Here is a 27,612-nt window from a genome sequence, read left to right as displayed (position 1 = left end):
TGAAAACCAGACAATCCGGAGGAAAAGGCATTCCACATGCTGGGCTGCAAGTTGAAAACAGGATAATATGGCACAGCAGGACACTCTTCCACCCCAAAAACAGCCCCTCCAACACCATGAGGCATCAAACTGTGCTGCATGACCAAGAAACTGATGTCAGATTGGGTTAACATCAAGCAAATCAAAGCCACGGGAAGGACAAAATGAGGAGGAACTTGTAAAGAATTAAGGGATGGAGGGGTTAACTAATGCGAGGCAGTGAGGCTGAAGCGATAATGAATCTTGACAGGATGACTTTACATAATTGTTGTGATCGAGTCACAGGTCTGGCATGTAAAGTCAAGTGGTGATGTTGTCTTAAATGCCTACAAGTTGTCATCCGGCTGAAAGGTGATCTTGAGAGAGAAAATCAGTGCTCTGCAGTCAACGTGTCTGCGTCATAAGGAAAATAAAATGTGATTAATGGCTGTTTTGAAATAAAATAGTAGATGAGGAGCCTCCTTTAGTGGTGTTTTCCAGCGGAGCCTCTGGGACCTCATTTTTTCCAGTGCTGTTCAATATCTGTATCACATTACCTGTAAGAAACAGAAAAATCATTATTCTCATGACACGCAGATTGGTCTGGGGCTCTCATTAAATGGACAGATTTGAAAAGGATCCTCTAAACTAAAAGCAGACGGGTTTGTATACAAGTGGGAACAGAGAATTCACGCCATGCTTCCAAGGCAGATGTTTGCAAGAGGGAAAGCAGAGACAGGCTTGAAAACAGGGATGTCGCATCTGTGTTCATCTGAGCTATAGAACTGAAGTGGGGAAAAATCAAATAGGTGATAAAAGATGCCATCACATCAATATTCAGCATTGAAGAGTGAAGCTCGCTGCGGCATTTAATAAAGCAATAGGAAGGGAAATGAAAAATGAATGTCAAAAGAGCAGCGCAAGGATGCGATCCTGACAGCATGCTCTATAGCAAAAGCCTTGTGGAGTTGTTTATTTCTTTTACTCAGAGGATGACTGGGATGTGAGCTAATTATGGTTTGCAAACGTCTACAGGGAGGTGGTATTTATTGTGCTTTCTGGTGCTCTGCTTCTCAGGCAAAGGCGGAGTGAGAGCCCGTTGCAGGAAGCTGAAGCCAGACACACTAGATGTTAAGTGGGTATTTCTCATGCTGAGGGTAATTAACAGATGGAACAATAGATGTGGGAACCTGGTTGATCCCTCCAAGGCTGGAGCTTTTAATTAAGGCTCAGAGGACGCGAAGAAAGGCTAACACAAAGTGTTGCCATGCTGCTCTCCCTTGGTTTTCTCTATTAATCAGTGGAGACATGAGACCGTTCTGCAGGAAGAAGCAGAGCAGGAGCCAAGCCTTTTCCCTGTCTCTCTCTGCTGCCTGCAGAAGGTTTCCAGAGAAATCAGCTTTATTCAGCCGTACCCTCAGGTATAATTCATTGCAAAACACATTTCATTTCCAGGATGCTTGAAGAGCTCGGAGCAGCAACAGCTCTTTGGCCAAGGCTGATGTGGGAGGTCAGACCAAGAGATTAGAGCACCCTCTTCTGCCCTAAAAAATTAAAGCAAAGTGATACAGCTGTGGCTTAACCTGCCCATGGGAAATGTTATGTCTATACAGGCACACGCATCTCTCACTCCAGTGAGTACGGCAGAGCGCTGGGAATTGATCTGATGGTGTGCAGGCAACACAGGATTACAAAGAGATCTTTGCTCTGTGATGCGGCTGTGTCAGGAATGATGAGCTGAAGAGGTGAGAAAAAAGCAAGGTTTGGAGGCATACACAAAGTTTTAAACCTTAATGCTAATTCCAGCCAGATGAATTACCTTAACAACACCTTTTATTCTTTGCCTCAGCTGCTTGATTTACCTTGCTTGCTATTAATAAGGCAAATCAGGCAGTGCCAGGACTCCTTTTGCAAAAGCAAGAATGTTATCCCCAGTCCTGCACAGCCTGAGCATGGGGCAGACATTTGGAGTCATTTGGAATAACCAGCTTTTCCTTTGGAGGGTGGATTCTTGACACTATCATTACCTGATTGCAGGAGGGTCTTTTCTTGCCCTGTCAAACGAGAAGCAGAAGGAAAGGGAGGAAATGGTAAAGGTTTCAACCCACTTGGCTATGGAAAAGTATGAACTGCTAAGGGTCAGAGTAATTACCCTGATAAATAGACCTCCAAGTTGGCTATTTTCTAGTCTTTCATTGCTGGGTGCCTGACCCTCAACAGAGGAGATTTTAATGTTATGGACATAGAATCATAGAATGGTTTTGGTTGGAAAGGACCTTAAGATCATCCAGTCCCAATCCCCTGCCATGGGCAGGAACACCTCACACTCCTATAGAAGTGACTGTTGCAGCTAGTCTAGGAGACCTTGTCGTTGCTGGCTCTGAGTGGAATGAAGCTGTACAGCACCACTGTTGATACCAAGAGAAATGAGGTAGCAGTGAGTATATGATATACAGATAGAAATGTGGGTGTATTTGTATATGGATAAACCAAACTTTTAAGTGCAATTAAGCAAAAACAGACTCCAAAAACTTCACTGAATGCCATGGTTTGATTAAAACCCAGTGTCAAAACCTAATGCACTCATAGCATGCAAAGCAATGCTCTAAGCTTGACGTTAGCGTGCCTTTGAGTCACTTTCCAAATGCGAAGCTATTTGGTAATTCCTGATAGCTATCTTGAGCTGTACCAGTCTTCAATGAATCACGTGTCCAGGAACCATCCTGGATCTGGGCTGTGCAAGGAAATGAATGAATGGGAGGAAATTAATGTGATGAATGACGAGAGCTGCTTTCTCCACTGAATCTGAAAGTCTTTGTGGCTTCCCTCAATCATTAGTCATGAAGAACTGCTCCTGAACATACACACACCAATGAGATGTGTATAATTTATATGATGTATTTGAAGTTAATACTGCTAAAAAGGCTGAATTACAAATGGTTCCCTCTAGGCCACAAGCGTTTCTGTGGCCTCAGCTAAATTATTTCAAGGGGCTTCCTAGCTAAGACAGGCATTGAGACATGCAAGGTCTTTCCACATGAGTTGTATTGCCTGGTCCACTGGGCAAAGAAAGTGTCTGGGAGTATGGAGAGGGTTATTGGGTGACTCAGCCATAGAGAGATATCTAGAAGACCCAGGGAATGAGAAAGAAGTGTGTAAAGCTGTGTGTGTGTCATGGTGAGTACAAGGAAGAAACAGGGAAAAGGGGAATGTAACACATCAGCAGGATGATAAAGCCCAAAATCAAGTATTCTGCTTACCCCAAACCTAAAATAGCTCTTGTCTCTGCTGCTTAGAGGGCTGAAAAGGAGCTATCCCTTCTGTGGTGCAGAGAGACTTAAGGAGCTGTTCTGCAGGGGCAGATCCCAGGAGCTAAATCCCACTAATCCAAGGGCAGAGCTTTAAGATGCCATCCCTACAATTACTTTGTTAGATGTGAGTACATCTCTGCACTGAGACAGTTGAGAGTGAAGCAGCCTGGAGCTCTGCAAGACCTTCATTGAGGAACTAAGGGCTTGGGAGGATGTTCCTGAAGTCATGAAACCCTGAAGGAGAAGGATGGCCCTGGCCAAAAGGGACATAGGAAGCTTTTGACACGGCATGGAGGGTCCCAGAGCACCCACTCAGTTGGAGTGGCCCATGCAAGCAAGAAGTTGAAGGAGGTGGGCACCCAAGAGCACTTGCAGGGGACTCTGACCATGCATCGCCTATCCTTGAGGTGGGACCCACGTCAGAGGACAGCCACTGCCACTGGTGAGAAGCTGCTCCACGGGTGGGTTGCCCCTTCTGGAGGCCTCTCTCCATCAGGATAGAGGACCTGTGTGTATGCATTTACAGCACACATTGCATTGCGGTGCCTGGTGTTGCGTGTCTCGGTGGCTGAGGATCCAGGACAAAATGCTTCTCCAGTGATGGACAGGTAAGCTGGTGTAAAGGGTCTGCTAATCTTGGAGCACAAACCTGCTTTGATCAGCAGCTTTCCTAAGCCACAGGGTGACACTGCAGATGGCAGGAGGCTGTTGTGGGTTTGCAATTGTTTGCCTGGCTGTAAAGGGTGATGTTGTTATTCCCCCAAAACCCTATGGCTCCGAGTCTTTAACCAAGGTTATCTTAACACAAAGCTTTTACTGTAATGGTTATTTAACATTTCTTCATCTAAATGCAAATCATAATCCTCCTTTCCCCTCGTTCTGTGATTGCCTGTTTATTCACCTTTCATTTTGCCAGGTTTAAGAGACTTTGCTAAGAATTGTCCCCAGAAAACCTTTTCAAACAGTTTTAAAATCATATGCATGTACACAGATTTACTCCAAGTATGACGGAATAGGAGGATTCAGGATGGATGAGGCTTTGAGCAATCTGGTCTAGTGGAAGGTGTCCCTGCCTGCAGCAGGGGGTTGGAACTGGATGAGTTTTAAGAACCCTTCCAACCCAAACCATTCTGTGATTCCATGTATCTTTAAGTATATGTATGTATGGGTCTATATGGATGTGTGTATTTATGTCTGTATGGGCTCTGATTCATGTTCTAAAGTCACTGAGGATTTTGGATTGGCAAAAGATGCTGACTTGGAGCATTCCACCTATTTATTTTCTTCTATGCATTCTTTTCCTGTGTGATTTGGGAATTATCCTTCCAAAGAAGGAAAGCCATAGTGCATCCATAGGTTGTGTTTACTGTTGCAATCAAAGCAGATTCACTCTTCACTGCCTGGTTTCAGAATGTATTGCAAAGCACTTTAAGAAGTCTACATAAGTGTGTATTTAAGGGCTATGCTATGTTTAACTGACACTGGATGGACACTTGTCTACGTAGTCCTTGTCCACATGTCTATGGAGGGTTTTGGCACATGGACGTGCACCTTGAGAACTGTTGTGTAATTTGGGCTGACTCAGCTCTCTGTACATGCACTGGACAAATACGTATGCCGGAAGGCAAATGTAATCTACTTTTCTTCCAGCTGCTGGTAATGCACTGCCTGGCTTCCCGAAGAACTCAGTGCAGCTCTACCCACCTGTAAAACAATGTCATTGCTCCCACTGTGTCCTAACAGCTTGCTCTGGTCAAGGCACATTAGATTGCATAAGTTCAACACTGGCAATTCATCCAAGACATTTTCCCAGGCTCTCTGGCAGCTGCTGTTGGGAATAACCCTGCTTTGCTCTCCAGCACGTTGTTCTGTCTTTAAAATTGGACTGCTTGGACCCTGGAGCTGTGACCCCTTCTTTTCCAAAGCCTTGCCCCACGTGGCTGCCAGGTTAGCAGTGGAACGAATAACCAAAAATCCTTCACTAGATCTTGGCCACAGGCTGGATTATGTGGTCCTGGAAGAAGAATGTGAGACATCAAGAGCTCTGGTTAAATTCATTGACTTTGGAAAGCTTTCCTCCGCTTTCGTAGGCCCTCTGAACCCTGGCTTCTGTGAGGTGGCCACACTCTTAGGGGAAAACTGGAATAAAGCCATCTTCTCATGGACGTGCATCAATTATAAACTGGATTCCACCACCCAACACCCCACATTTGCAAGGACCCTGCCCTCTCCAACCCGAGTTTTGTTTACAGTAATGAAACATTTTAGCTGGGCTCATGTTGGCATCATTGCTTCCAACGAGGATATTTGGATGGACACAGCCAACAAGCTAGCGAGTGCACTCAGGAACCAGGGTCTTCCTGTAGGCATTGTCATACCCATGCATAAAGGAGAAAAAGGCATTGAAGACACTTGGAACAAGGTTAAAGAAGTTGGCAACATTAAAAGTAAGTGTTTTGAGTCTCCTTCCTTTCTTCATTTTCTTTTATCCGGGGTAGGACTGCATTGTTATCCAACGGGCAGAACTTAGAGAATGAAGTTTTGAAGTCATTTAAGTCAAGCAAGAACTTTATCTCTGACCTTAACAGAGCCAGGGCTTCAAGTAAAAGAATGCTGGGCATTTTGTGTGTGATGGACATAGGGCTAAGTAGTCTTCTACAACATGAAAGACTGGGTTCAGCTTGGAAAAATAGTTTTTAGTAGATGAGTGTCTGCTCTTGACCCTATTGAGTGTAAAGAGGGATTTAGGGAAAGGTTTTATATTTATGCTTTTTGGATTATGGATTATCAAAAATTTCAATCTTTGATGCTGTGTTCTTGTTATCTGTGTTCAGGGGATGTATCAGAAGTGAAATCCACTGCTATACAGCACAAACTAAAGCAGTGGAAGGGCCCTTGCTGATGTACCTCAAATAGTAAAGAATGATTTTCTGTTGAGAAAATGTAGGGGAGAAAACAAGTTTTTCTGGGTCAGAGCCTTGTTAGGGAGTCTGTGATGGAGCTCTGATCCTGGTTGTGCACCTCTGCAGCACTGTGAATCTAGATGAGGATGCATTTTAGCCAAGACTTTATGAATTTCATGTCAATGACAAACAAGGGTAGCAAGGTGCTATCTAACTCGGAGTTGTATCAGTGCTCAAATCAGTGTTTGAGACCAGATCCATCTTGGGTGGGTTCATCACCATTACATTTTCCATGTGAATTAGAGATGATAAACTCCTTTCATAATCAATGGAGAGAACCAGTCCCTCATCAGACATGATTCATCTGACCATCTTAAGCTCTCTGCTATAGCATGGGGTGAATCACTGTCTAGAAGTACCTGTAATTCAGCAACTTGAAAAACATCCCTGTTTACTTCAGCTTCTGCTTTGCCAAGGATTGTTTTTCTCCTAAGGAGAGACCACAGCTACTCTAGAGATCCTCTCCCTCCTGGTTTAGTAGCAGGCAGGTCTCTTTTGCGACTTTGCTTCCCATCATTGCCCTACTTTGCTCCTTTCACTGACTGAGTTTTGAAATGCTGTCTTGGATGAAAGATCAGGACTGATTCCTTTCATGAAAGGCCAGTGAGCAGGCTGGAAAGCCTGTTAAATAGATAGACCTGTATTTCAGATCACAGAATCATAGAACACCAGGTTGGAAAGGATCTCAAGGATCATCTGGTCCAACACTCTGTCCAGCCCAGTCTTAACAGTGTCCAATGCTGGGGAGTCACCACTTCCATGGGGAGATTATTCCAGGGGCTGATTGTCCTCTTTGGGAAAAATTTCCTCTTGTGCCCAGTGGGAATCTCCCCAGGAGTAACTTGTGCCCATCACCCCTCATCTTTACCATGGGACTCCTTATTAAATGGGAGTCTCCATCTTCTTTGTAGTCACCCGTTGTCTCCTCACCAGACATGGAGACATTGGCTCCATGGCATTTTGGAGGCAAAGGCAGACTCTGGGACAGCCAAGCATGGACCAGATGTTGAAACACAACACAGTGTCCTGTGTTATGTACACGTGGTGACAGGGTGAATGAGTGGAGCTTGTGCACTCACAAGCGTGTGGTGTCTGTCAGCTCAGGGCACACAAAGGGGAAGCTCACATCTCTCAGTCCATGACAACAACGACCACAACTACCCATCATGTGAGGCACCCCTGCCCATGGCACAGGGTAGGAACTAGGTGATTATAAGGTCCTTTCCAACCCAAACCATTCTATGATTCTATGATTCATTCTATGTTAGCCTGTGCCTCACCTTTGTCAAAATCTCTCTTCCTTTCTCCTTATGTATGGCCCCAGGAATGGGTGATGCTCACAGCCTCCCTTGCTAGATACTGCAGTCCTCCAGAGGTTGAACAAAATTGGTGTAGCCCCCAGCTTCCTCATCACATAACACTGGTATAGGACCACTAGAATCTGACCTGATAAGCAATTCAGACATCTCTTCTACTGGGGAGGTATGGAGCTATTTTGCATTGAAAACCCCAAAAGGATTAACAACACTGTCTGTGATCCTTGTGTTTCAGTTATAATCCTGTGCATGCATTCTGTGCTCATTGGAGGGGAGGAACAGGCCACCCTACTCACAAAAGCTCTGGAAATGGGACTAGCAGATGGAAGATACGTCTTTGTTCCATACGACACTTTGCTGTACAGTCTTCCTTACCAAAACAACTCATTCAGTGTCTTTGATAATGACAAGAAGCTCCAGGAAGCATACGATGCTGTGTTGACTATCACACTGGAGTCTGGAGAAAGGACTTTCTATGATGCATTCAGGCAAGCCAAAATCAGCGGTGAAATAAACAGGGATTTGGAAGCCACCCAGGTAAATATTCTTTCTCTCTGTTTTATTCTGGAACCTGACAACAGGAGACATGGGACAAGCAATAGTTATAGAGGAGGTACAGGAGAGAGATAACCCAGTCTCTATGCTTCTATTTTGGGAAGAATATGGTGAAATTTGGATGTGAACTGAGTTCATTTGGAAGAATATTTCTGGATAGCTGGCATTCTGTCACAGCTGGTTCAACTGCAGGACTATGATGGGAACTGAAGAGAAAGGGGTTGTCTCTGCTGCTCTTATATTTGGTTTGCTACATGCTAACTGCTGTAGGCCCAAGTTGAAGAGGTGTCTCCTAAGGTGGATAAAGACCATAGAGTTTGTAAGGAGCCATAATAAGATGTCCACATGCCTGAGAATCTGGGAGGATGCAACAGACAAAAGGAATATTGGATGCTTTTGAGGGAAATGGTTAGGATGGCTGCTGCCTCATTCTTCTTAAAACTATTGTCAAAGTCATTCTTTGTCAGCACAATTATCAAGATGTCACTAGAATCCTATGAAAAAACAAGTCAGTTGCTACCTTATAGGCATTAAAAGAATTGGGAAATCTGGGAAAAGATGGAGGATTCATCTGAGCTTTATCTCATTATGCTCTTTTAAAAATTCCAAGTATTTTTAAGGCATGATTTATGAGATCCGCATGGATGTCTACTTTAGGAGATGAATCATGCCTTGAAAACATTCATTTCTTCTCCTTCACTCTAATGAGAGCCCTGATTAACTATATTGAGTATATGGTTCTTCATTAAAGGTGTCTACATCTGATCAATGAATCCCAACACAGATGTCAAATTCTATGGCTTCCAGCAGCAGTCCTCATTATATCATGAGTATATGGCTGTAATCAATGTTCGTCTGCCAACTGTGAATGACCATGTGACTAGAAAGGAAACCATGAGTGTGTTTTAGGGGAGGGGAAAGTTATAGGTTCCTAAAATCAAATCCAGCATGGAAAGGAGCAATATAAGGAGAAAAGGCTGTGGTACCCCAGAGAATGAGTTTGCCGTGGATCTGCTTTGTGATTTCTACATTTTAGGAATAAACAGTGTGCTGGCAAAGAGGACCAGTCCTTTGAGCATAACACTTTTCCTACCTAGGTAGCGAGGCGAGCCTCTGACTTTGATCTTCTATCTGTAGAAGATGTTTTAACATAGTTCTTTGAGGCAGGTTGTGCTAAAATGCCAGCTGATCATCAGGTTCAGAGTCTTGGTTCTTCCCTTCATAAAGCAATTTTACATGGGTTTAAAAACAGTTTGAAAATCTATTTTGGGAAGCAACCATAAGAAAAGACAGATATTCAAAGTCACACATAGATAGGGTCAACCCCAACAGCTCCCACAAGCCACCTTCAATCTAAGGTTCTTCAAACCCATTACTCCGTGAGCTGTTAATGCTCAGAGGTCTCAGTTCCTGAGTTTGCAGCTTAACCAGTGGGATGTTATTTTGCCACAAGTTTCAAATCAGAGGCTGTCAACATCCTGACCTCAATTTCTCCTGTATTTCCAGGTTTCTCCTCTTTTTGGGACAATCTATGATGGTTTTTACTTCATGGCAATGGCTATTGACAGTGCTCGGAGGAAAGGAGCCAGTGTCTCAGGAGCTAACATAGCTCAGCACACAAAAAACTTGAGTTTCCCTGGATTTAGTCACCAGGTAGAGACAGATCACTGTGGGAAAGGGCTGAGCAACTACGTGATACTGGACACAGATGGTCATGGGAACCAGCTCTTCCCAACCCACTTGCTGGATATGTCTTCAGACTCTGTGATGTCCTTAGGTCGGGACATCCACTTCCCCAGAGAAACTCTACCCAAGCCAGACTCCAGCTGTTGGTTTGATCCAGATGTTCTCTGCACTGGAGGTAAGCTGGACATAAAAGCAGGGTTGAACGGCATTGGGACAATGCAGCTTATTTCTTTCATCTTTTCTCTTATTATCCCTTTAAATTAGAGCCCCCCAAAGAGAAACATCTAAACTCAATAAATGACTATAAAGATGACCAGTCATCATGCTGTTTGTAATGGGAGTTCTATGCAGAGAACCCACTGTTGCTCCACAAGACTCTCGTATTGCTTGTTAGGTCCATATGCTATGATTCTACAAGGTTGTAGCCACTGTTGTGTGCTGGAAAGGGTTTTCCAGGTCTGACAACCAACATCTGGATATGTTGATAGCAATCAATACATGCCAAAGGCTCCACCCAGCACTGCGTCCATGTCCTTCTGAGGGACAGGGCACTAAGAGGATTTGAAGACAGCCTAAGTGCTTCACAGCAGTAGATGCTCTCACCATCTCTCCTGGTTTAACCCCAGCTTCTTTACCCAGTCAGCTCTGCAGCTTTAAGGATCATCAGAGCTCACCTCATCAAGAAAAGATGATGATCATTACTCAAAATAATTAGAGTTACTTGTAGATAGCAGAGGTGGTAATTGAAGACCTAAGGGCAGAGATAACTGCTTCCTCCTATGTTTGCAAGGCTGGGCACTGGTTTTACTTATTGTTTTTAATTTGAGGCAACTATGGTGCAGTTTTAAAATCCACAGGGAGCCCAGCATCTCAGAGTAGGATACTTAGCCTCCACTTGACATATTTACATATAATGCTGAGCATTTACTCCTACTGCTCCAGGATATGACTTAAACAGAGAAAATTAACCTCATCTACACAATATTTAATGCAGCAGCTGTGAAAATCATTCCCCTTGGCTCAGCCATAACTGGTTTAAATCAGCGTTGCTCCATGAAAATTGGAGATACACTGATCTCACAGCAGCTGGCAAGCTATAGGAGAGACAAATATGATGCTATCGTATATCTAATTTTGCACTACAACTAGGACTGGAGTAGCAATTTATCATCCCATTGCTGTCTATGGAAAAATCACTGCTTCTTAGAGATCAGATTTTATGGTCACACTTTTACAGAAGCGTAAAGCTCGAGGCATTTTCAGTGGAGTGGTAATTTATTATTATTACTAATATTTCAGAGACTGAACTTTATGACTAGAATTAAATCCAGGCCTCAGTCTGCCTTTTGTATGGAGCTAAGGTTGGAGACTGGCTGGATGTGAAGCTGCCAGGCTGCTGTGGTTCCTGACCCGTCTATCAGGAGCAGGTTGTTTCCAGTACATGTACACTTACAGACACACACACACAGAGCCAGTCCCCAACAGAGTAACATATACAGGAAAGCAATGTGCTTACAGCCACCACTACCCACAACCAGCATTGTCGAGACATGGACAACACAAATGGCATCATCCTGTTCTTATGCACCACTTAATCAGGCTCCAAGCTTGCTTCCATATCTCACAACCCCAGCTCCTACACACATACAGGTGTAGATGTACATACCATTGGTAGATGGTCCAAACCTGTAATTCCCCCATAGCCAGCTCTCAATCCCTTTGGTCTCTGCAGGAGCTGGTCTCCAGTCTTGTGTTCTCTGATGCGTCATAGGCTTCAGGACTCCTTATCTTACCTGTTGGCTAGGTTGATGTGAAGTCTACAAGCATCACACACAGGCAATAAGCACGCTCACACAGAACAAGAAATAGGCATAGGGGTTAAGAAGAAGGTAGGGCAGACTGCCGTGATCAGATGCATGGTTTGGCTGCAAAAATGCACAATGTATGTGTGACCAGCATCCACATCCTCTCCAGTATTTCATGCTTGAGCATCCCCAACCTACCTATATCCCCCCCTTTCCCCATTTTCATCTTTTCCTCTAAAAGTCCCATATGAATTTTCACATACTTCTTATGGGAGATTTAGAGGAAGTCCCCTTCCTACAGTTCACTTAAAGCATCCCCTCATGAGTTTAACACAATCCTACAAGTGCCCTAAAGTATTCTCTAAACATGCTCTTTCCCATCATAAGCTTCCTTTCCCTTCTGATTAGTTATAAAGTTCTTGTGGAGCTTCCTCAAGGCTTTGCATGGTCTCTGCAATAGCCCATCCACTGACATGAACTCTGTGGTCTTTGGTATTGTCTTCACTCTCTCCTATTCCTTCAGGTTTGCTTATCAGGGTGTTTATTTATTTACTCCTCTTGTCCTTTTATTGTCTCTCATTCATCCCAGTGAATGCTGTGCTCCAACCAGCTCTCAATCTCAGTTTATCAGATGCTGTGTGACTGAATAAAATTGGATGGGCTTTGGACATTTTCCAGCTGTGTTTCCTCATGCCCTGATGTGTAACTGTGCCCCTGCTTCAGCAAAGGACGTGCTCAGAGAGACACCATTTGCTATTCCTTGGGTTTCTGCGCTGCCTTTCAAGTACCACATTGCCTTAGAGTCCTCTGAAGTGTGGCCAGACTCTTGTGGGTTATCATATGCAGTGTGAATAAGCAGAAGAATTTCTCCCAGGTTCTTTGTCAAAGGAGATTTGTTCAGACAGTAGGGTCTCTGGGAGCTACCTGAGGAAGCTCAGGAGACAGGACCAGTAAAAAACCCTGATGGAATACAACAGGGAGCATTAACAAACTCCACATTATTCCTACCACAGATTCTCTATGAAAGTGTTAGAAGGCCATGCAGAGATGTGAGATGGGATTTTCATACCGCTGCACTTCATCACTGGTTTGTCCAGGAGGCATTTACTTCTTGGTCCAGCAAATAAACCAACGTATGCCACTGTGACTGGACTATTCTAAGCTCATTCTCTCTTTAATAACAGATTTCCTAGCAGGAAACAGGCAATCACAGCACCAGGGCACTAGGCTTCCTGCAAATCTCTCCTAAACTGATCCAGTCCCTCCTTGTCCATGGATTTAACACTGTGCAAGACCTTTATGGGTTGTGTTCTGGCTTCATACTCACACCAGTCCTTTTGGAGGGGGGCACATCTTTGGCAGCTCCCTTGCCTCCTAGGGGTGAACATTGGGTTGCTGTCACTTGCTCTTTTGGGGACAGCAACACTTGACTTTCTCCATGCATGAAGAACAAACCATGTCTTCCAGTCCACCTTGGTGTGGTGTTGCTCATTCCTATATTCAAGGTGAAAGCTATTCCTGGAGAGAACTGGCTGTGTCTCCATTGCACTTTGGTGAAGTGAATCCTTGTTCCACACTGTGGTGGTTTAAGCTCAGCCAGCAATCTGGAACCACGCAGCCGCTCGCTCACCCAGCTCCCTTCCTCCCCCTGCTCCTGGAGGGATGGGGAGGAGAATCGAAAGAAGCTCCCACGGGTTGAGATAAGAACAGTGCAGTAACTAAGGTATAACACAAACCACTGCTGCTACCACCAATAATAATGATAAGGGAAATAACAAGGGAAGAGAATACAGCAGCTCACCACCCGCCGACCGATACCCAGCCCGACCGAGCAGTGATCCAGCCCTGCTGGGTAACTGCCCCCAGTTTATGCACTGGTCGTGATGTGCTGTGGTATGGAATACCTCTTTGGCTAGTTTGGGTCAGGTGTCCTGTCTCTGCTTCCTCCCGGCTTCCCCTCCTCCCTGGCAGAGCATGAGACTCACAAAGTCCTTGGTCAGAGTAAACATTACTGAGCAGCAACTGAAAACACCGGTGTTATCAGCGCTGTTCCCAGGCCGAAAGTCAATAACACAGTGCTGCACCAGCTACTAAGAAGGAGAAAAATGCCTGCTAGTGCTGAACCCAGGACACACATCCACATTGCCTGGGAAGCTGAGAAATGGGTATGAAGTATCTACCCTACTATGGCCAGATTTCTTCTCAGAAGGAGGTGTACAGGACTATACAGGCTGGAGTATGAAAGCAGTGACTTCTTATCTTGAATCTTAGTATCATAGAATCCCAGACTGGTCTGTGTTGGAAGGGACCTTAAAGCTCATCCAGTTCCACCCCCTGCCACAGGCAGGGACACCTTCCACTAGAGCAGCTTGCTCCAAGCCCCTGTGTCCAACCTGGCCTTGAGCACTGCCAGGGATGGGGCAGCCACAGCTTCTCTGGGCATCCTGTGCCGGTGTATGTGTGAGAACAGGCAGGGACTGGGGCCCTGGGCTGAAGCTCAAAGTTTGTCCAAAGCAGGCAGAAAAACTTCAGCTAAAATGCTCTCTTTTTTTCCTGAAAAGGACACACACTTTCAAAAATGCTGTTTTTCTGCTGGGGAGCTCTAGGTTTCAGTGCTTGATAAAAGGTGTGTGATTCAGGCACAAGTGTGACACAGAGTTATGAACCTTTTATCAACCCAAATTTCTCCATGCTCACCTGTGTTTAAGGATCTCTGAATACAGACAAAGTAGAAATATACGAAGACAGAAGAGGCAGAGACAGGAAAGAATTCCCACTGGAATTTACTCATCCACTCATGTCGGCATTCCTTAGCTCTCTAACAAATACACTCATGAGCAAACTATTCATCTCCAGTGCTCCCTGTCGGTGGGCCCATTGAGGAAAACATCGACCTTCTCCTCCTCCTTTTCTGCTCTTTCCAGCGTTAGAAAAGTGTGGCAGGGAATGAAAAACCCCAGATGGGCTGGTGACTCACATAATAAAGATTTTTCAGCCTTTCAGTTCCTGGAGAGAAGAAGGTCAAATGTTGAGGAGTTATGAACTTTGCAGAAGCTGTCTCTAAAGCAAAGTACTTCCCTGTGAGTCCAGGCTTTATTTACTTGAAGAAAAAGCTGTTTTCCCACTGATTCAGGGCTCCATGGCTGGTATAGTAAAGAGTGCCTGGAGACACAGAATTACAGTACTTGAAGTCATAGGATCACAGAATGGTTTGGGTGGGAAAGGACCTTAGGATCATCCAGTTCCAACCCCCCTCACATGGGCAGGGACACCTCACACTAAACCATCTCACCCAAGGATCTGTCCAACCTGGCCTTGAACACTGCCAGGGATGGAGCATTCACAACTTCCCTGGGCAACCCATTCCAGTGCCTCAGCACCCTCACAGTAAAGAACTTCTTCCTTATATCCAACCTGAACTTCCCCTGTTTCAGTTTGAACCCATCACCCCTTGTCCTATCACTGCAGTCCCTAATGAAGAGTCCCTCCCCAGCATCCTTGCAGCCCCCTTCAGACACTGGAAGCTGCTCTGAGGTCTCCACACAGCTTCTCTTCTCCAGGCTCAACAGCCCCAACTTCCTCAGCCTGTCTCCATACAGGAGCTGCTCCAGCCCCTGATCATCCTCGTGGCCTCCTCTGGACTTGCTCCAACAGCTCCATGTCCTTCTCACGTGAAGTTTCTCATCAAAACACCTGTTTTCTATCATTCTCCCAGCTGAATATTTGACTTTGTAGTCAAATGGTCTGATACTGATATACGTGTGATATTATTGCCTCAGTGAAAGGGATTTTCTAATTCACTGTTTCTTTTCCCCTTTTTGCACAGGAATTGAGCCTACAGTCATCATTTTGGGAGTAATGGTGATACTTGGCCTGGTGCTTCTTGCTATGGGCCTGGCTTCTCTTATCAGGTGAGAACTGCAGGACCTCTTTGGTTTGGTGTCACTTCTAGTTTCTGCAGGAGGCTTTAGCCAGCAGTTTAGTTTGTGAACACATAGCAGGCTTGGTTGTGGTCATTGGGGAAGTCAGTTTAATTGATTACCAATCAAATCAGATCAGGATAATGAGAAATAAAACCAAATCGTAGAACACCTTCTCCCCACCCTTTGCTCTTTCTAGGCTCAACTTCACTCCTGAACTCTCTACCTCCTCCCCACCAGCGGGACAGGGGGACAGGGTTGTGATCAGCTCATCACACATTGTTTCTGCAGCTACTTCCTCCCCAGGGAAGGATCCTCACACTCTTCCTCTGCTTCAAACACAAACCCAATTCAACTTTATTAAGTGATAGTGGCCTGAGCACTGTGGGAATTGGTTCTGCAGTCTCAGGAGCAGCCACTGTACCCTTAAACCAGCCCAGGTTTGGAAGAGGATTGCAGTCTGTTGCTGGGAGGATTAGCTAGACGATGGCTCTGAAGCATTAAGAAGGTGGCTATCACTTTGGAAGTGCAAAGTACGCCACACAAACCAAAGACAGGAATCTGCTTTGAGAACATTGGGGTAGAAACTGAGTGGGCTGCCATGTTAAATGTCTTCTCCTTACCCAGATCATTCTTGCTTGGATTTCTGTCCCTAATACAATCCTGTTTTCCATGGAACACCTAGGCTGACCCTCTTTACTTTCTCCATGTATTAAAGAGGAAGAGAACATCTCTGGAGAGGGTTTGGAGCAATTAATTAGGATACCTCTTTATTACCAAGCTGATTCACTCCCTGTTATGGTCTGGAATCCAGCTCCCTGGTCATCCACAGTGCATCTATATTATTCTGGGCATGGGATCTGTGGAGCAAATGAAGCTTGGGAAGGGACAGTTTCAAACTATTGCATAGGTCACATCTGTGTCCTGACTCTATACCCAAGGTAGACATAATCCAGCATGACCTAGCTGGTCCAGGAGCTATGGGTTGCTCTTTAGCAAGGCCACTATGGCCATAACCTAAAGTAATCTGCTCCAAAATAGCCTTTGGAGTAATCTGTCTCCCATTATTGATGTCTACGTGGTACACGACTGAAATTAGAGTGAAATTAGACTGAAATTAGAAGGCATATTTACTCAGCAGCACTGAGTTCAGCAGAACAAAGTTCCTGGACTGTCCCATACAGCTTTGCCTCTCAGATCTTCCCAGAATGTGTTTTCCTTCCGCTTCTGAATCATCCTTCCTAACACAGATGATATCAGGCCACCCAGCAAGCAACACCCCAAACAGCTTTCTCCCTTATGACACACAGCTGCTTCTGATATCTTTTAATTGCAGGCACTGAGGAGGTTGCTCCATCCATCTGCACTTTAAAACCCTGCTCTATTCCTTTGGCCACCAGCCTCAACAATTAAGTAAATAGAAGACAATCTTTCTGCCTACTTTACTTGTAAGCTGTTCCACAAGTACCAGACTGTTCTTGGGAAGGCTCAGCAGTGAATAAAGATGTATGGCTGTCTGCAAGGGAAGAAAAGAAGTCTAGCATGACTCAGACAATGATTTATGTGAGGGAAGGGCATGTCTGGAACTAAATTTAAACCACAGCATGGTCTGAGTTCAAATGTGGGAGCTCTGGTCTTAGACCTGCCAGGGATCTGCTGCATGACCTTAAATGAATTGCTCTGCAATCTGTGCTTTGCTTTCGGCAGAGGGATGCTTTCCTCCACGCTTGGGGGAGATGATGTGATTGACCAAGCAAGGTTTTCAGGTGGATAAGTGAAAGGTACATAAGTGATGAGGTTTTTCCATGAAGATAAGATGGGTGGCAAGGTGGTTAGAGAAAGGATAACAAAATCGCCCCAAGTGATGCCTGTGATTATGTGGCCAAGACTCTTGGACTCCAAAAAGCTGTCTGTGCTCTTATAAAATGCCCAGAGTAACACATAGGTTAGAAAAGTGAATTGTGGTGATGTATGGATATTTTACTGGATTCCCTCTAGAGCAGCCAGCAAAAGGCACCCTTTTCATCAGGAAAAATCTTAGGTGTGTGCAGATCAGATGTACTATACTGTAACCAAAGTTCCTTACACAAAAAATGACGTGGAGAGCAATGGAGGAGCTTTCATTTGCCTTCTCTCTGTTCCTGCCTGATGAGTTTCTGACTGTCTAATACATGTAGCGTGCTTTGTGTTCAGTGTTAAACCTTGACATCCACTGAAACAGTGGGTTCAGAATGATGGCGTGTGAATTCTGACTCTTCCATGAGTCCCTAGAATAGCCATGTGTTGGGTGTTAGTGTCAGATGTATTCCAGCTAAAAACTAACAAAGGAACTCTGGAATGTTCAGTAATGATTTGCATGAAGTGGACATCAGTCTGTTTAAACCATGCCATGAATGCAGTCCTTGACAACGCACCATTTCTTGTGGTTTCTTCTGCCTTGCCAATTAAAGAGAAGCTGAGAAAGTAGAAGGATGCAGTCAAGCAACAGGTAGTGTCTTTGCTGGTCTGATAGCTATACTGAACTTCCTTGCCTGTGGCAATTCTGCAGATCTAATAGTCTATCAAGGAATCAGAGAGTCATCCCTTGGAAAATGGGCACAGCATCCTGTGGAGATGCCAGGAGCACATTTGTCCTGTGTTACACAGTGCGTGGTAGCCATCCCATCTGGCTCAGGTCCTGGAAGAAGTAGGTCTGAATCAGCACAGTCTTCTTGATCTAATTACTCCTGACCAAGACAAAGAGCACTGGTTCAGCAATACTGCTTCTAAGACCCCCAGGCTACATTGCACTATACTATGCACAGCAGACTGCTCATCCCCTGTAGCTTTCCCTTTTTATGAGCTGGCAGTCATTACAAGGAGGTATTTTGCTGTGTGCATTACTTTACCATGCTACAATATAGAGATGTAACCAGCGTATTTTGATGGTAACTTGTGTTCAGGCTGCTTTTATAAGTTACCTGTGGTTTGGTTTCAGTTCCTAAGAAAAGCTGGTGTGCCTGAGAGCTGTTTGCCACCAGGCACATTGGCTGCTCTAATAAAACTTCTTATTCTTCCCTAATGGAGAATAATTTGGGTTAGGAAAAGTAAAACTGAGCAAAGCAAAGTAAGCATTACCTACACATCTGATTCATATTTGTAACCAGATTAACTCAAGGCATCTATTTGACCCTTTGAGATTATAGCTTTTGTAGTGTGTGAATTGGATAACCCTTCACTCAGAGGGATTTGGTGCAAGTCAGGGCATCATAATTTGCCTATTGCTTTCGCCCATGCCCATCCCCACTGCCACTTAATACTGAGGGAAGGCAGATGTGGGGGACTTAGAGGTGGTGTAAACTGGTCACTACCTACAGATGTTAACTGTGACTTACCAAACCTTGCAGGCAGAGTATCTTGAACAGCCAGCTATTCAGGGGACCTAACAAGATCATACTGACCTTGGATGACCTCGTCTTCATCAACCCTGAGCTACAGAAGAAGGTAAGTCCTTCAACTCCTGTAAGTAACCTGGTGGGACCCTCAAAACCAGGTTTGCTGTTTGGTATTTTCATACCCAAGAAGCTCTGGTAAAGTTCTTCACTTCTCCATGTCTCATTTTCCCCTGTATATCAGAAGATTTCCTATATGCAGAGTGCTTTTGAGTCTCAGATTAGATGCACATGCAATGTCAAAGCTGTTACGATGATGTAAAATAATTCCCTTGATTGCTTTTATTCTACCAACCAGCCCCTATTCTTTGTTCTTGAGGTTGGATGGTGCAGCATAGCTCATGTCCATACAGCTAAACCACCTTGCCCTCTAAAATAGTGTCTGCATCTGAATTACTTATCTGGAACCCTTCCTGGCCTGTGCTGGCTCCTGCCCAGAGCTGGGCATCTCCTGGGAGGGTGTTACTTGGCACAGAGGAGGACCATGCCAATGATACAGACTTCTGTGGAGCAATCCTTTTGCCTAGGTCACTGCCACAGATTCAGGCTTCTTGCCTATGCCAAAGGAGACACTTCCCTGTGCCTTATTCAGAGTGACACCTGCCTTGTCTGCTATTTCCCCCAGTCCACAGCATTTCCATCACCTGAAGTGCTGCTGTAGTGTTTCAGCCTCATAGGGCTGACCTGTAGAGGTATTGAGAGGGGTGAGATGGGAAGTTCAGGAGGCTGCTAGCATGGGTGAATGTATGGCCAGAGGCAGAGCTGGAGGAGAGGGTTACATCCAGAGGTGGTAACTGTCCTACACCTGCTTTTCTTGCCTTCAGAGGATGACTTTGGACAGTCTGACTGAAGCAAACAGCATAGCAGCAGATGGCAGAAGCCTGAAATCCGTAACCCGCTCCTCCTCCTTGAAGAGTGAAGCTGCCACCTATGAAACCTCCAACGTGGCTCTGTATGAGGTAGGTAAGGACCTCAGGCAGCCTTCTCCCACCACTACTGTCCACTGAGCTGCTCAAGGGAGGGAAGTCTTGGGCTGCAGTACTGTAGGTCCCAGCATGGGAATGCTGCTGATGGACCTTAAGGGTGAAAATGAGTTACCCTCAAGCAGCGTTTAAGGTGACTCTACTTCAACCCTCACCCTCATACCTGGAGGCATGTGGGGTGATGGTATTCAACATCCATCTGTAGCATTTCCAGGTCTGGTCCTTATTAGAGATATCACCACCTAAAGGGGGCGTGAAGCATCTTTCTTACAAAACAAGCTTTAGGTGGTAACATCTCCAGCAAGGACCTTTCTTAGAAGGCAAGGATCCAAACACACAGAATAAAAGGTAGCAAATTCCCCTTTGTGCCAATAAGACTGTAAAGTGTTTAAGCAGAGGCAATGGCCAAGAAAACTCACCCCATCCATCAGTTCTTTCCTAAAAATGCAACTTTTGGAAAAAAGTGGCTTGTCAATTTTTCCTGAAAAAGAGCAAAATAAACTGGATCATTGATGTCAGAGAGAAGCTCTGGAGACAGTTATTTTCCTTTATCACAGGACCACAGGCTGGTTTGGGTTTGAAGGGACCTTAAAGCTCATCCAGTTCCAACTCCCTGCCACATACAGGGACACCTTCCACTGGAGCAGCTTGCTCCAAGCCCCTGTGTCCAACCTGGCCTTGAACACTGCCAGGGATGGGGCAGCTACAGCTTCTCTGGGCAACCTTTTAATCAATTTATCACTGTTTATCAGATACAAATGCACCTTCCAGGTAAGAAGTTCTAATCCAGATGAAGGTCCTGCCTTGCTCCATTTTTTTTGAGGGTTTGCTGTGGATATTCTTATTTGGGTGCAGTATAGAAAGCATCCACTGCCAAGAGCACTGAAAATCCCCAACCACTTTCAAAGTGAAGGATCTGAAATTCACACCCAAGTCCCAGTACTAGCTGCTGCTCAAAGACTTCCTCTATCATTCACCCATTGTATTGTGGACAGGGAGACTGGGTATGGCTGAAAAAGTTCGAGAGGGGAGCAGCTCACCATCTGCGGCAAAGCTCCACCAGCATCTTGAGGAAGGTAGGAACAGGGGATGATGGGGCGTGTGGAGGGAAGGTTGCTTGGGGGACTTCTCATAGAATCATAGAATGGTTTGAGTTAGAAAGGACCTTCAGCTCATCCAGTTCCTACTTCCTGCTATGGGCAGGGACGCCTCACACTAGACCATATCGCCCATGGGTCTGCCCAGCATAACCTTGGACTTGACTTTTGGTGACTGCAGCATGTTGTTGTTCTCTTTATCTCCTGTTTATTCACTGAATCAAACATCATGGCTGTCTGTGAGTCTTGCCCTGTGAAATCTGGTGGAACACACCACGCATGATTGCATTTGACTTACCAATGACCCATGTGTCATAGGCAGCAGCTTGCAGAGCACCCACCCTGGATCTACCCATGTCAAAGCTGGTGCAATGCTGAATGGACAATGAGGCCTTTAAGTGAGCTTGTCTGCAAAAGCAGAGCAGTTTGGAGGGAATCATCCCTGCCTGTGTCAGGGCAGGGTGATGCACTGGTAGCTGTTTTCATGTGCTCTTAGTTGCCCGTGTGGCACGAGCATGGTTGTGCATTTCTCTGGGATTTTTATGTCTCCAGCTAAGATGTTTCTTAGAAGTTTTACTTTTAGTCTTTAATTTTATTATTACAACTAAATGACAAGCAAATATATTTATTTTCCAAATTCAAGGCCATTAGTCGTTGGCAGCTACTGCTAACATGGTAGTGGCATTTTTATGTATATAAATATATTAGATTTAGTAGGGCATGTTTCCAAAGGCAACACTGATGGATGCCTTTGGATCCTCCAGGCGTGGTGTTACTTTCCAGACCATACCAAAGCTGGAGCACGACTCCATGTGCTAAACCCAGTTTACCCCAGTTGAAGCCATTTTGTCCTAGTGGAAGATCCAATCCAGCTTGTCTTAAACAAATTTCTCTTCAGTTTGCTTTTGATGTCTTGCTTTCTTTGTCTTAATGGATAGACTAAGAAAAGGAAAGCTTAGATGTAAGATAGTTGAAAGTAAGTACCAAAGACATTTTCTTCTCCAGTTTGTGCAGAACTGTTTGGTTGTACAATGATAAGGACATCTAATGATATAAAGAACTAGATATTAAGAACAAAAGGCATCTGTCTGACTCGGTCTTGCTGTGATCCCCTGTCTTGTTTCAGATGAAACATCTACGCCATGAAAATGTGAATCTGTTCCTGGGCTTTTTCTCTGACTGTGGCATCTTTGCCATAGTGACAGAGTACTGCTCCCGAGGAAGCCTGGAGGACTTGCTGAGGAATGAAGATATGAAGCTGGATTGGATGTTCAAGTCCTCTCTTGTCATGGATCTAATCAAAGTAAATCCATTGCTACTGCTGAGGCAGGACCTGCATGTGACTTTTACATTGACATAGCTACTTTATCCAGGACTTTGGGATTGTTATAGTAATGCAGGGAAAACCAGTGTGAGTGTAATTGTACTGGTATACAGGGTCTTTAATGGAGACCTCTTGGTCTTCTTTTGTTACCATCTGAGAAAAGCACTATTTGGGATAATAGGGCTATATCCAAGCAGCAGGATAAGAGGTTAAAATTACACATCAGGCTAGAAGTGATCACTTAGAACACAGAAATTGGTGACAAATTCATAAGTACCAAAGGCTCCTTCTTATCATAAATAAAAAATACATCCAGCATAGAATCAAATCATATCCATCCTCTGCAACATTATGGCTGCACATACGGTCACTTCAAAAGAGTGTTCACACACTTTCAAACATCTCCCATGTGTTTTTATCCCCCTAATGGTGAACTCTCAATCTGGGACAGGTGGCCTACAGACAGTAGACTGCCAGCATCGTTCTTACAGCCCATGATGAACCTTCTTATCCTCCTTGAGGGAGCTGGGTAAGGGCATCAGGCTCTTAATGGCTTCCCTTGACCTAGCCATTGAGTACCACTTGTGCCCACCCTCTTAACCTTGTCTCAAAGTACAACTTTCAAGTGCAATGAGTCCTAGGGCTATAGATGGAGATATTTGACTATTCCTGAAGTCCTTTCCAGTATTACTTCAGGTGCAGTGAACCTAATTCTCATTCCTAATCCACTTCTGAACTTTTCCCATAGTTTCTTGCATTGATCAGGACTGCATCTGACAGAGTCAATGCTGTTTCTGATGCTGTATAGGGTGACAATTTGGTCTTCTGTCTCTGAATGCTGATGGACAGATGGATAATGTAATTCTTAAGAAATAGCCTTGATCTTTTCTGTGTTTCATAGGGAATTAGGTATTTGCATCATCGAGATTTTGCCCATGGACGTCTCAAGTCTCGTAACTGTGTTGTGGATGGCCGCTTTGTGTTGAAGATAACTGACTATGGTTATAATGAGCTCTTAGAAGCACAGAAATGCCCATATATTCAGCCACCCCCAGAAGGTAGGTGCCATAATGAAATATTTGGTTTAGATATATTCATCTATTGATTTAACACGTCCTAATGCAATTGCAGGCCAGTCGCCAAATAAGGATTTTATGTGCTCAATCTCACAACATCTAGTTACCTGTATAAAATGCATTGTTACAGGAAAGGACAAGCAAAGCTTTTTTCAGACTTCCTGAAGGTGAAGTGAATAGCAGAGTGTCATGGCAAGGAAAAAGGATTTTATTGCAAGCAGTGACAGAACTTAAGCTTGTTGGATTTGGAAAAGGACTTAAGTGCCCCTGAAATCTGATAAAACCTGAATATCTGTGACTGGTAGAACTGGCTTTACATCCCTAGCCCAAACCCTATATTTGAAGTTTTAGGTTAACCTAAATACGAAGAGATATGTTTTGTAAAATTAAGCTGTCTGAGACACAAGATGATACAGGTCTCTTTGAAATAGGTCCAATGCCAAAGGCTGCTCAATGACATTCCCACCACTTAAGACAGCATTTCATAGCACCAAGTTTGGAGAATTGGACAGGATTTCTTTCACCTGGCCATTGCCTTGGGGTTCCTCTGGTATCCCAGTTCATTCTTGAAACCTGGTTTCAAGTAGTATGTAGTGTTCCAATCCCTCTGTCTCAGGATTTGGTTCCTACACATTTCCAGTGTCTCAGATAGGACAGTTGCCAGAAGACTTTCTCCTCCTCCTTTACACAAGTGATATATATTGTAGTAGCTGAAATGTTTCTTATTCCCATTACTCACAATGCACAGTTACCTGGGTAACAATATCCCAGTCTGAAGGAGATATATTTCTTGATGAAGCTGGGTATGTTTTACAACTGTGCCTTTCACCACTTGAACCATGGGATTATAAAGACTGATTGTGCTTCAGACTGCCACAAACTGCTTTTACAGAAACCACTTCCATCTAAGAAGAACTACAGAAAATATTTTATGAAGTGTTGCTTTGTGGAAGAGCAACAACAGAGGCAAGAAATCCAGGCTTCAGTGCCAAAGTTTTGTCTGAGTGATGTTTTCAAGCAATAAAACATGTTGAAGCTTTTGGCAATGGTGAGAAGATATTTTATGTTGAAGTTCAGGGCTGGTGTTATAGCATATAAATCATTGTATATCAATAGATTTCTAGAACATAGAGTGAAATCTGGAAAATCCAAATGTTTCATCAGGATGGAAGTTTAGGATTTCTAAGACCTCACAAGAAATAGAGGACTTGATCCAGTAAATAATGAAGTATGTTCCAGCCTTTCCTCATATGACTGAAATGAAGTGTTCATTTAAGCACCTAATTTGCCATACTCTGAGCTGGCATGTAAGAAACCTAATGCTCCTGCATCTTTTAGAGTTGCTCTGGACAGCTCCTGAGCTGCTGAGGGATCCAGACATGCGCAGAAAGGGCACGTTCAAAGGGGACATTTACAGCTTTGCCATCATCCTACAAGAAGTGGTTGTTCGGGGTCCACCGTACTGCATGTCAGAACTCTCAGCTGAAGGTAGGCCACCATTTCAGTACATTTATAAAGCTTTACACACAGACTCATAAAAGTGCTGGCCAAGCCCCTTGGGTAAAACATTAGAATGGAAATAATGTCCCAATCTCACAACCTTTCTCAGTGACAAAAGGCTGGTTTTGACAAAATATCCATAATGAACATCAAAATGTGTGGATCTGGTACACTGACTCATCAATGCTATCAATGGGGTTTGGGCTCTGGGTACCCCTAAGATGCTTCAGATCTGGCCAGAAGTGAGGTTATTGCAGCAGTACCAGTTCCCTGTCCAAACTTTGACTTTTCATCACAGTGTGGAGGGAAATCTGATGTCCGAATTTCCTATAGCTTGGAAAATCCTTGTCTTCCCACAGCTTGGAAACTCCTTGACTTCCCATTCTTCAGCCCTTTTCTGTATGTCATAGAGGTTGAGAGTTTTGAGCTGGACCCCTCATTAGCATCCTATTTTATCCATCTGTCCATCCATGTTTCTTTAATTACTTCTCCATTTAAAGAGGTTCTTGATGTATCTTGATGTATCCAAAGTGACACATCACTGACTTCTATATAAGGTGGCTTGTATCAGGAACAGCAAATAGGTGAACTCCTTAAGAACTGCTCACGATGCAATCTCCTTACTTCAAACCATGTTGTGCATACATGGGAAAGGCAAACACACTGTGGTCACAGTCAGATCACAAGTGCTTGAACAGGGAAGGAGTGATAACAATCAAAAATGGGCTGATTTCAGTGAAAGCCTATTCTCAATGTCTTAAACTGGACAGTCAGTAGGTGAGCTATGGCTATCCAGTATCTGCCTGAAAAACTGGGGCCAAGCAGCTGCAGCAATGTGGTGACAATGATGATTATGACTGATGATGAGGATTATTAACCCACTCTGTAACTCAGAGCTGCACCTTTAATGTAGCCTATGATGTAATTAGCAGATGTCCCCCCCACCTATTCTCCCTGAGGAACCTCCAGCCCGTGTTGAACATCATGTTGACCTGATAAAATGATGAATTCCTACTCACTGCACTCTAATCCTCAAGGAGCTCTCACTCATGGCATGAACTTTAAAACTGACTGGGGAAGGCATTTCCTCTTGGCTGCCCCTTGGAAATATCTGGGCCAGGTGCTTTGTTTAGTTCATCTGGTGGAGACTGGTGGGATGAGCCAAAGAGCTTTAAAGTAAACTGTCAACACTGAAAGGCTTTGGGTACTCCCAGTAACAGCTGTGGAAATTCAGGGCTCTTCCCAGAAAGAGGGTGGTTTTCACTCCATTTGACTGCTCTGCACTAGGCAAAATGAAACCTTCAAATACAATCACTTGGAGTTTTTGTTTTAAGCAGGAAGGTGTAGTTCTACCATACAAACCCCACTTTTCCTCCAGGATATTCTTATTAAGAAATACCTAAACTGAAGTCACGCCTGGGTTCAGGCATCACAGTCCTCCATCCTTCAGCTGTCAGTGAAACCTGCAGCTTCACACCTCTGTAATGCTGTTTTATCTGAAAGCTGCAGATTCAAGGACTGACTTCTTAAGGTCTAAAAGCCCAAGCCCAGTTCCTTGTTAGTCTTTATTTTACCTCTGGATAGGGAGCCACTTCTCAGACATTGTTATGAACCCAAACTCTCCCCCTTAAAATACTTTCCACTGTCTCTGTTCCCATCAACCTCCTACATACTTGTTCCCAGTTAACAATGGAGCATCACAGGCTGGTATCCTTCATGTCTGGGTTTAGGCATATCCCTCTGCACTCTCAGAGGACTGCAGATCCTAATAGAGAGAGTCAGAGGCAATTTCATTAAACACAGCCCTGCGGTGTTGTCTGTCACACATTCATCTGTCACACATCCTTTCCCCATCCAGCCACTTCATTGCTCATACCCCATTGTTCTCAGGGGACAAGGTGGCAGATGAATCTCTTGTCTTTTAAATCCTCCAAGACACTCCTGGAAGTGGAAAGCAGAACCAGCCATTGGATGGTGAGGAATAAGAGTGATGAGTGATGGAGCAAGCAAGGGATAGGTGCAAAGATCCATGTCCTTTGCCCCCACCAAGACCCTGCATCTCACAATGTGCTTCCCATTCTCTTTGTCACAGAAATCATCAAGAAAGTGAAGAAGCCCCCTCCCTTGTGCCGCCCAAATGTAGCCCCTGAGTTGGCCCCCATGAGGTGCATCCAGGTAATGAAGGAATGCTGGGGTGAAGCCCCCGAACGACGTCCAACCTTTGAGGAGGTATTTCTTAAGGTCGGTGGAAGGAGCAGCGGGTTCAATCCTTTGTGTGCACTTGGCAGGGAATTGTTTTATTCCTTTAAGTGAGCCCTTAAGTAATGACTGAAGAAGTCCCAGAGCTCTCATTTGGCCTTTGCTAGTGGGCTATTTTACGGTTCATGGTGTCTGGTTTACATCTTGTCCTGAGCGTGGGCTGCCATGGCACCACTATGTGGGCTGCAAAGTAGGCTGAACATGAGATGGTGTCTTCACAATTGCAGTGTACCTTGCACAGATGATCTGATGGAGATGTGAGATCTGTAAATTATGATAGCACTTTCAGATCAATATGGTATATAATAAAGTATTTTAAAGGTGATTAATTTAAAAGGAGAATTCACCAAAGGCTTTTAAACACGAAG

General features: G+C 44.5%; 1 protein-coding gene across 1 annotated transcript in view; it reads left to right on the top strand.

The window, feature by feature from the left end:
• Positions 1–4,670: 4,670 nt before the first annotated feature.
• GUCY2F (guanylate cyclase 2F, retinal) overlaps positions 4,671–27,612 on the top strand; it is a 44,948-nt gene continuing 22,006 nt past the window's right edge. Inside the window, exons 1-11 of the mRNA XM_062639253.1 lie at positions 4,671–5,776; positions 7,844–8,145; positions 9,670–10,024; positions 15,481–15,565; positions 18,961–19,057; positions 19,830–19,964; positions 20,984–21,064; positions 22,212–22,388; positions 23,311–23,467; positions 24,824–24,973; positions 27,078–27,226. Coding sequence (XP_062495237.1) covers positions 5,044–5,776; positions 7,844–8,145; positions 9,670–10,024; positions 15,481–15,565; positions 18,961–19,057; positions 19,830–19,964; positions 20,984–21,064; positions 22,212–22,388; positions 23,311–23,467; positions 24,824–24,973; positions 27,078–27,226 — 2,421 coding nt within the window. The 5' untranslated portion in view covers positions 4,671–5,043. The remainder of the gene's footprint in view (positions 5,777–7,843; positions 8,146–9,669; positions 10,025–15,480; positions 15,566–18,960; positions 19,058–19,829; positions 19,965–20,983; positions 21,065–22,211; positions 22,389–23,310; positions 23,468–24,823; positions 24,974–27,077; positions 27,227–27,612) is intronic.

Source organism: Pezoporus occidentalis, unplaced genomic scaffold, assembly GCF_034315485.1.
Source record: "Pezoporus occidentalis ecotype Australia unplaced genomic scaffold, CSIRO_AGI_Poc_V1 ctg6, whole genome shotgun sequence".
In the NCBI taxonomy this organism is placed as follows: Eukaryota; Metazoa; Chordata; class Aves; order Psittaciformes; family Psittacidae; genus Pezoporus; species Pezoporus occidentalis.
This window is presented reverse-complemented; position numbering and strand designations above follow the sequence as displayed.